The following is a 10,695-nucleotide window of genomic DNA, read 5'->3' as shown; positions in this document are numbered from 1 at the left end:
TCACCAACATGTCCATTCAGGCAGGGCTTAATTTGTAAACTGCCTGACACCCCCCCCCCCCCCCCCCCCCCCCCGTCCCCCACCACAGAAAATTTTGAATAACAGATGCCATTTCCTGCATTTTGGTGTATTTTAACAGGTTGTTGTACATCAACATTTACCTACATTTGTAAACAAATTTACTATTTTAGAGATCAGCAGGTTGTGTGTGAATGAGCAGCACCGATTCTGTCAGGTGTCCTACCCCCCCCCACCCCCCACCTCCCCCCCCACCCCCCACTTCATGATTCTGAACTGAACTCTTCTCCGCTCCTGCTCTAGTCTCGTGGCACCTTTTGAAGCACCTGAAGGCTTCAATTCTCTGTTGTCCATAAGGACAATCCATCCATCCATCCATCCATTATTAAATTGGACTGTCTTGATGAAATTTTTATCGCTGTTATTTTGACATATTGTTTTGAAACATGACGTATAATGTGAATAACACAAACATTTCTCTCTTTGTATTTTTAATAAATTTTTTAACAGTAAGCTTTTTTTATTCATCATGTCTCAAATGTGGGGCAGCACGGTGGCGCAACTGGTAGAGCTGCTGCCTCTCAGCGAACAGGTCCTTGGTTCAAACCCCAGTCCAGGGGCCTTCTGGGTGGAGTTTGCATGTTCTCTCCGTGCATGCGTGGGTTTTCTCCGGGTACTCCGGTTTCCTCCCACGGACCAAAAACATGCATGTTAGACTGATTGGTAACTCTAAATTGTCCCTAGGTGTGAGTGGGAGAGTGAATGGTTGTTTGTCTCTATGTGTCCCTGTGATGGACTTGCGACCTGTCCAGGGTGTACCACGCCCCTCGCACAGTGATTGCTGGACATGGGCACCAGCGACCCCCGTGACCCAAAATGGAATAAACGGGTAAAGATAATGGATGGATGGATGGATGTCTCAAATGTCTCAGTTCAGACACCTGCTGATGATGTGCGCACGCGGTCGTCTGGAGACGTTTCTGTGCGTAACGTGCACTGTCCGCAGGACATTTATTTATTCTGTTGAATAAATTATCGTTTCTGTTTCGGGGGTCTGAGAGGAGGGAAGGGGGTGTTTTTCAGTGCGCAGCCTCGCTGAATAGGGACAATATTTAGAGAGGAGGAGAGAACATCTATGCGTAAATGTGACCATCTCTTCCTCCGTCCTCACCCCTTCCACCCCCACCTAGGCTTCTCTCCGGCCTCACGAAGGGGCGTGTAGCGGGTGCGCCGTGTGTGCAGCGGCTGGAACGTCCAGTCCACAGACCGAGTCCACTGGGCTAAAAGCAACTTCTCCACTTGTATTTTTTAATACATAATCAAAATAAAAATGCGCGATGACTTTTAGGGGCGGAGATGGCGGATCAGAGGAAAGAGTTGCCGTAACAGAAAGGGTCAAAATGAGAGAGTTCCCGGATCTTGTTCCGGCAGGATCCGGCTCAAATTAACCACTGCATTCAGGTAGACCTGCTCTGATTACCTCTCTCCACCCTGGCATTGCTCTCCATCACTTCATCCAGATTTTTCCAAAATGTATCTTTCTCCTTCACATCACATCCAACCTGTGGAGAACCAGACAACATTTCACATTAGACCTTCTACTTCTACCTTCAGACATATCACCCTATCTGACACTCTTTTCACCTCTACTACATTCTTTACCAACTCCTCCTTCAGGACCACCTCTACTCCATTTCTTTTTCTATCCAAACTGTGGTGGAACAGTTTAAACCCTGCTAGCCTTGCTGCCCTTCCACTTGGGTCTCTTGGACACATAAACATCTACCTTCTTTCCCAGCATCATGTCAGCCAGCTACATTTGCCTGTCATTGTCCCCACATTTGGAGTTGCAACCCTGAGTCATACATTTTTGACTTTCCTCTTCCCTGATAAGTTTCCCTCCTCCTATTTGTCCCCCAAGGTGACAAATATAAGGAACGTATGCCAAAGCAGATTAGTAAGAAAATGGTTTTGAAAGAATTTAAGAAATCAATACATTTCTATGGGAAAATATGCCTTAAAAAAGGCAAACCATTTGAAAACTCGGTTATAAAAACGAAATGCTAAAGCACCCATGTTCTGAACAAGCACATTTTTTATAAATGAGGAAAATAGCAAAGTACGCAAACATAAAATCTTACAGAAAAAAAAAAAAACGCAAACAGCGCTAATACTTTATTGAAGTTTACACTATAATTATAGTTGTCTGAATGTATAATATCTAGGTTATCAGAATAAACTTTATTATCATTGCACAGAGATACGAGAACATGTGTTATGATGGTAAAAGAAGAAATTCTGCTCCAATAAATCTGAGTAATTTTATCATCTTTATTTTCATGATTTTACAAATATGATAATTCTGCAAGTCAACTTTACTTGTGCAACACAATGGCATTATGGACCGTTGAACTGGACATCCCGGGCCGGGACGTCCGCCTCTTCAGGGGGTTGTGAATCCTGCAGACCAAAGGCCTTACATGTAAGATTTTAGCGTCATCCAAGGAGTGTTAATCGAGTCGAGCTTTGTCACCAATCTCGACTTATCCCACCTGCTGTCCGTCCACAGGATTCACTAGCAGCTTAAACACAAAAATCCACAGATGGCGTTAATGTCAGCTACCATCAGGTCAGAGGGCGCGGCCCCTTGGACGTGGGCTTGAAGTTGGACTGTCTCTTTGGATGAGGCTGATGGTTCCTGATCAGAGCTGCAGGGCTGCCTGTCTTTTCAAAAATGGGTGATCTTGCCATTTAATGGGTTTTTTTTCTTTTCGTTTTTCCTTTGGGACACCAGTACAGATAAGAACAATGGCATGCAAGACTCACATACAGACCCACTTATTTTTCTTTTCTTAAATAGAAAATTAAGATTCTGACATAAGGACAAGCACTGAGCCCTGGAAAACACCCAAGCGTATTTAACTATACGAAGAACGAATGACGCGTTTTCTTTTTTTTTTCCTCATAGTATGGGGGCTTGCAACAGGTCAATCCATTTTAACACAACATCTGGCGCCCCATTGTGGGGACATAATACATCTCACAGTTATATTATTTCTTCTTCTACACCTTTTTATTACAAATGTATGTGCTTTTTATTTCAAACGGAGGAAATCTAGAAAACAAATCTGCATTTTCCAACGGCAGTCCGCCCGATTCTGTCCAGTTTATTGCAAATGAAGTGATAACCTCTGAACAGCAACACACACTTCAATATGGCACAAGCGTCTTTAGAAATGACCTAAATGTGCTGACGTCTGTGTTGTAGATGTATATCGAAAACCAACCCACACCATATCCGGAAAATATGAAGACAACAACCATCCGTAAAGAAGAAAAATGTTTGTTTTTTTTATCCCCACTCGATGAAACACGCAGTCTGCCTTTCTGCAAGCAAAAAAAAAACAACAAAAATTTAAGTCTGGACCTCATGGCAGAAATAATAATAATAATAAAAAAAAAAAATTAAAAAAAAAAGTCAGATTAGCCTCACCAGTTACGCTAACACTTCTACTATTCACAACAGGAGCTGCACTTCAAAATCTACCATTATCCTGGGCTGGATGACGATTCCTTCACCTAAGAAATTTGCACACTCGCAAAACGAAGCGTGGAAACGGCTGAAACTTTATGTCCACCTACCCCGACGTCCCCGTCTAATAAACCGCACAAAATAAGCGAGGATTCTTGTTTGGTTCCAGATGTCTCGTTTTAACCTCAAGACGTCTGATGTGCTTGTCTCGCTCAGCTTTGGCACCGTCCCTGAGGTACCCGATAGGAAATCCACCCCCCCTCTCTGAGGAAAAGTGTCGTCTCTGGAGTGTTGAGGAGAAATCTACACATGAAGGCATTTTCCTCCAGCCCTTTTCTCTGATGCTGCTGTGCGGAAATGTTAGCTGAATCCAACATTCATCCAAATACAAATAAATACGGTTTCAAAAAAACAGGACAAACAACGAAAAAGTAAAATGTTGCTGCTTCACAAAACTCAAAACAAATCCATCACCATCCACTCCTTGGTCAAATAAAGAAAGAAATATTACAAGAGAGGATATATCTAAAGCAGTGGTTGTTTTACAATGGCGACAACATCAGTTCGTCAGGTCCGATAAAACTGCTTCCCTCCGTTTCTTCGCTCCGAGGCGATCATGCTGTGTCTGATCAAAGACGTTAACCTGCGACTTCTCCCTCCTTCCCCCGACAGACGCTCCTCCCGCTCAGTTGCAGATTTGTTCAGTCGGCGTAGTGCATGATGGACTCGACGTAGTTTCCAGGGAAGAGGCCCGTGGTCCCGTTCATCACTCCTTCGTACCAGCCGTCGTCGTTCTTCTTGATCACGTAGATGATGGCGCCCTCCTGGAAGGAGAGCTCGTCCTCTTTGTCGCGAGCGTAGTCGTAAATGGCCACCACTGTGGAGGAAGTAGGAAGTTAGGCGCAAGTTGCTCACAGGTTCGAAATAAGCTGCCCAGCTGGTTTCAGACGTATGTCAACGTTTGCATACCTTACCTGTTGCACACCTGCAACTTATGCCTAACGTATAAGCAACACGTTGGTATATGCTAATTTGGTGCACGTACAACATTTCTGTCTGGCATCAGCATACAACAAGCTTGTGCAAGCGTAGAGTTGGGCGATATATCGAGATAATTTCATACGCAATAAAAGATGGGACTATATCGTCTATATCGATATTTCTACGTTGAGTTATAATTAAGACTTGAAAATCTGCCAGTTCTTTTTCTCCTCATTTGTGCTCAGCTTCACGTGGCCCCTCCTTTCGGTATGTAAATCGTTTATTTGAAATATTTTTACATTTATTTTGTACGGTTACAGCTGTCTGTTAATAAATGTGATTGTGTGACAAGTGGGACAAAACTTTGACTCAGAAATATATTGTTGTTGTTACTTTATGGGAATTTTTTTTTGGATATATATATATATATATATATATATATATATATCGTATATCGCGGTTTATCTTAAAAAATATCGAGGTATTAATTTTGGTTCATAATGCCCAGCCCTATGCAATCGTATATTAGCGAGCTGGTAATTTATTAAAAACTTACACCTAACTTATGCCGCGTTTGCCATTTCCCTTTTTTCCATACACCGACGCCACAATGGGAGTTGCACTGTGTGCAGCCACCCATGTCACAATCTGCTCCAACACACTCTGCATAAATTCGGCACAAGTTACACGAATGATGATCATAAACTCAGCACAAGTGCTTGTATAAGTTATGTATAAGCTACGGGCAAGTTAGGGATAAGTTACTCCTAAGGTATATTTTCATTCCACTCGTTGGCGATATGGTTTGTATACGTATAAAAGAGGCTTCTTTTTTTATTCCATCTTCAGTGCATTGCCAGAGTGTTGGAGAAAATTTACATGCTAACAATAGTTCACTAAAACGTTGGTGTGACGAGGCCTTTAGCAAGTACAAAGAAGCGTAGTGATTCCAAACAAACCCTGAGCGATATCAAGAGATTGCGCATAGCGTCCCTTTCAAGATTCCACACAAACAGCTACAACTCACATCTAAGATGATTTTAGTCTGAACTATGTCATGACCGGCAATGGTTGATAAGGTATTTATCCTATTCCGTTATGTCTCTTTGTTTAAAAACATTAAAAATCTTAGTTTGAAGGACCAGAGTTCTATCCTTTTCCCTTCAGACCGAGCATTTCTAGCGTAGAGGCTTAAAGAAACAGGAGTACTAGTTGAAAGTTGTTGGGAATTTTAAATTGTAAAGCTGTAACCCTTCCCTACTTTGGCACAACCCAAACCGAAAGAAATGATCTGTAATGAATATAATAAAAGTTGCTTTAAGGTGGACTTCAATGCAAACCTTTCTCCAGGTAGGTACGTGGAGCCCAGGGTGGGTCTTCCTCCGCGTAAGGGTCGGTGTACTCCACTACTGCCGACTCTTCTTCTTCCTCTTCGTCCTCGTAGTCCTCCGGTGGAGGTGGAGGAGGCGTGGGTTCTTCAAACACCGGCTCCTCGGTAGGCGGGGGCGGGGGCGGCGCATCTGAGACTAGAAGTGGTTTTTATACGGTCGGGAAGATACAAGACGACCAATTAGAACGAAGGAAAGGCGATCAAAGACGACAGACACTTTCATGCACGTTAAAAAAAATGTGTATGAATCAGTTCAGCATGCAGGATGGAAGGAAAATGTTTTCAAGCAATTGAGGTGTGGGGAGACAAAAACAGGTGAGGGGAAAAAAATCATGCTTTCCACTTTTCTTAGATAATTTTACTACCGATCACCAACATCTTCTGACATGAGAAACTGCTACCATCTCTCATTCAGGGTTTCTCAACTGTTCAGAAAAAAAAACTGCTTTAAAATGAGCTCCTTTATTTGTCACCGAATATAAAATAAAATGTATCAACGGTGAGATAATGGAGTCACACAAGGCTGGAATGGACCACAAGACATCACCAAGAAGCTCGGAGCAAACTCTTGGGTTTTATTTTCCAAAAATGGAAGAAATACAGCAAGTCAGAAGCAGTCGCCTCATGAGCGGAGGATGAAGATCAGAACAGGTTTCCTACATATTTTTGTGTAAAAAGTCCATATTTTTACAAATTTCAATTTAAAAGTTTCCTCAGTTGATTGGGGACCACTTGAAGGCCACCTATTATTAACCACCTGAAAAGGGTCTTGCGCTTTTATCAACTTTTACGCGGCCCGAACTGCAACGTGTACCCTCACAAATGTTATGTCAAAACATCCGACTCGGCATCGTGATGTGTGCTATTACTTTTTTCAAATTACCACGGCAACGTAATTTACAAAAAAAGACAACATAAGACAACTCTTCACACCACATCTTTTAAGATAAACATACATATTTAGGTCGGTCACGATAAATTTTGCTGGACAAATAATTGGCTCAGAAATTATTGCGATAAACGATAATATTGTTTGAAATTTTACAATAATTAGTAATTATTGTCAAATTTAAGAAGAAATGTTGGTTAATTTTTGTGTGTAGTACCTTTTTTGACCACCAGATGGCAGTATAACATGGTTTGAACTGAAGGATTGATAGTGAGTGAACGAGCACCGTGTCTCTTTGGGAGAAATGGGAGAGTGGCCTCTTGACGTGACATGGGCGGTCTCCCTTTCCTTTTTTTGGTTCTCAAAATGCCCGACACTCGGTGAGGTTTGAGCTCTTTAGCATAGCATTTTTCACACAAAGCTTTTATTTAAAAAAATCAGTAAACAAGTTCTCAGCTTTTTTTGCAGAGAAAAACAACTTTTTAGACGAAGGCACGAGTTTCAAACGTGAATTTTGGAACTTCAACAAGACGGAGGGTTTTTTTTTTCCCCACCAAGGTCGGCCTGCTAGCTTAGCTCGTAGCTTAGCCTCTCAGCTTAGCTTCTCAGCTTAGCTGCTTTTAACGATCCAAAAAACGCGATTTGGACAGTTAAAACGAATTTTAATGAGAAAATAGAAAGGGAGGGGTCAGTGAAGAGCACCGGAGTTGAACCTTTTGTCATCCAGTGTCTTCAGTAGAAAGAGAGACACGAAGAAACGATAAAGCCGATAAATGAAAATGACGCTGACAATCTTCATTTATCATGCGACTAATTGATTTGTTTATTGCAACAAGCCTATACATATTATATCTCAAAACGTTGGCATTGTTGTGAACTAAATTTTAAAATGGCCACCACGTGGCAGTCCCCATCCAAGTTTCTCCAGGAACTTTCCTGTTTTGGGGCAATATCTAGTACCTTCTGAATGCAGAAGCCTACTTAATTAAAAAAAAATCTACAGTAGTCTAGTTTTCTTTGTTTTTTGGTATGTCGATCTGAAACCAAACAAAAACATAAAAATAAAAAAGCAGTAGGAGTATATCTTGCTGTTATCACCTTTACGACAACTATTTGACTTAGTAAACACAAAAATGGTTACAACTTGGTCAACTGTACCGACTGCGAGCTAAAATCAAGTAGCTGAGATTCACCTCCAAAGTTTACTCCACATACTAACAGATTTAGACCATATTATCTACATGGGAATGCAGTTTTTCCAAATCAGTTTTTTTCCGAAGCAAACTGCTACCAGAAGTCCCAGGTTTGATCCCCAGCCATCCCCACATGTCGTGGTGTCTTTGAGCAAGGCACCTGATCCCTAATTGCTCCCCGGGTGCTAACATAGCTGCCCACTGCTCCACCTGGGTATATCCCAGGTGCGATGGGTTAAATGCAGAGAACTGATTATGCCATTGTATGGGAACATACGATGATGACAATCTCAGACTTCCATTCCCTTCTAGAAGTATTGGCTCAAAAGCTGTAGTAACTTTGCCAGGCCTGTATGCGGCGCTGTAACGCTGCCACGGAAATACACCAAAAATGTGGAGCGAGCTCAAAACTGTAAACACAAGGACAGCGAATAAAGGATTTTCTCACTATGGAACCTGGTTTAAAAAAAAAAGAAAAGACTAGAGGTCAGGGCTTCTAAAACAATGTTTTTGTGTGGACGCAGACAAAACCATAAAAAAAATAGAATAATCCTTTGTTGAAAACTTTGACCTTAAAGTCAGCATGTGATGTGCATTTGCTACTAAATTAAAAGCTAAAAAAAGAAAATTTACACTTTTCTACTAGTTTTATGTCCTTAGAAAGATCTATTCATGAAAGCTTGAGGCTAATTTCAGCATCATGTCCATGTTTAAGTAAAGAGCTTTAAAGAACAAGATGGCGTTCCTTAAACTACGCAAGTCAAAGCTTAAAGAAGAGCTAATTGAGGACTTTGTCTTTATTCTATATATAAACTGTGTGACGAGCACTCGGTTTGGTTAGATGTTTAAATTTTTATATTGTAGAAAAAAGTTGGGACTAGTATGGAAACAACTAGGCCTGTCACAATAAACAATAAATCAAATAATCGCATGATAAATGAAAATCAACCTCATTTCAATTTATTGGCTTTATCGTTTCTTCGTGTCTCTCTTTCTACTGAAGACACTGGATGACAAAAAGCTAAACTCCGGTGCTCTTCACTGACCCCTCCTTTTCTCTTTAAAATCTGTTTTAACCATACAAAATTACATTTTTGGACGGTTAAAAGCAGCTAAGCTACGAGCTAAGCTAACAGGCCGACCTCGGGGGGGAAAAAACCTCCGTCTTGTCGAAGTTCCAAAATTCATAGTTGAAACTCGTGCCTGCCGTGTAAAAAGTTGTTTTTCTCTGCAAAAAGAAGCTGAGAACTTGTTTACTGACTTTTTATTAAAAGCTTTGTGTAAAAAATGCTATGCTAAAGAGCTCAAATTACACAGAGCATCCGCCATTTTGAGAACTGAAGAGAGACAGCCCATGTCACGTCAAGAGGCCTCCCTCCCATTTTTCTTAAACACGCTGCTCGCTCCCTCAATATCCATCCTTCGGTTCAAACAGTCTTATACTGCCATCCAGTGGTCAAAAAAAGTACTACACACTAAATTAACCAACATTTCTTCTTAAATTTCAAACAATTTTAACGTTTATCGCAATCGTTTCTGAGACAATTAATCGCCTGGCAAAATTTGTTATCGTGACAGGCCTAGAAACGACCATTTTTTTCTAACTGATTTTTTTCTTATACTTCTAGAGACATGGAAAATACCAGAATCAAATTCCACATTTTCAAGACTGCGTGGTGAAACCAGTGTGTAAAGTGCGAAACAACTACCCCCACCATTTCCTGTAAACCTAGGAGCCATAAAAAAAAAAATTTAAAAAAAAAAGAGAAATTGAACTAAAAGACATATTTGCTTCATGATGGAGACTGAAAGTCAGAGCTCAGACTAACAGAGGCTAAGGAGGAAACCTGAATGTGGAGGCGGCAGCTTCCCCGTCGAGCTCTTGTTGGTGAACGGCCATTAGAAAACAAAAACAGCTGAGGAGGCGGTGAAAAAAACAGTCAGGCAGAGGAGCTAAAAAGCAACTTACTAGTCTCCTGAACTCGGGCCACAAAGCCCATCAGAGGCAGCTGAGGGGTGATCTGCATGGATGGGGGAGGGGGCGCGTGTGGGCCTGCTACCACCAAACAGAGTTGGACGGCAGAGACACGAGAGGACGAGGTTAGAAAACACAAAAGATGCACGACAGAGAGAAAGACAAAGAAAAGAAGACAGTGGTAACAACTGCAGCAAAACACAGGACTGAACATTATTAAAACAATATGATAAGATTCTGATGACAGTGAAAGAACATCCTCTTTATTTAAAGATGAATATTTAAGAAACACGCTACAGAGTATTAAGATATCAGCGTTTCCCTAGATTACTTCCCTTGGCGGGGCACTCGTCTTATTTTATTTCCTGTAGAGCAAGGGTGGGGGGTTAAGTCTGTTTTGCCCGCCTGCTAGCTTAGCGCTACGTTGTTACCCATTTTTAAGAGACGAGGCCGGGGGTGGGGGGGTGGAAAAGACTAAGACAGAGTCACATCTGTGTTGCCCGCCTGCTAGCTCAGCGCTATGTTGTTACCGGTTTTTAAATCGACGAGGCAGAGGGGGGTGGGGGGGGTGGACGACAACGGAATCACGTCTGTGTTGCCCGCCTGTTAGCTTAGCGCTACATTGTTGTCGGGTTTTACTGACGAGGTGGGGGTGGGTCACATCTGTGTTGCCCCCCTGCTAGCTTAGCACTACTTTGCTCTTGATAATTATCGACA

General features: G+C 41.8%; 1 protein-coding gene across 1 annotated transcript in view; it reads right to left on the bottom strand.

Moving 5' to 3' along the window:
- Window positions 1–2,335: 2,335 nt before the first annotated feature.
- abi2b (abl-interactor 2b) overlaps window positions 2,336–10,695 on the bottom strand; it is a gene marked incomplete in the record, with an annotated part of 53,237 nt that continues 44,877 nt past the window's right edge. The window contains 3 exon segments of the mRNA XM_037696401.1: window positions 2,336–4,427; window positions 5,872–6,057; window positions 9,973–10,059. Coding sequence (XP_037552329.1) covers window positions 4,252–4,427; window positions 5,872–6,057; window positions 9,973–10,059 — 449 coding nt within the window.

The sequence above is a fragment of the Nematolebias whitei genome, chromosome 23, assembly GCF_014905685.2.
Source record: "Nematolebias whitei isolate Nwh7 chromosome 23, NemWhi1, whole genome shotgun sequence".
NCBI lineage: Eukaryota > Metazoa > Chordata > Actinopteri > Cyprinodontiformes > Rivulidae > Nematolebias > Nematolebias whitei.
Note: the sequence above shows the minus strand (reverse complement) of the source record. Positions and strands in the feature narration are given on the sequence as shown.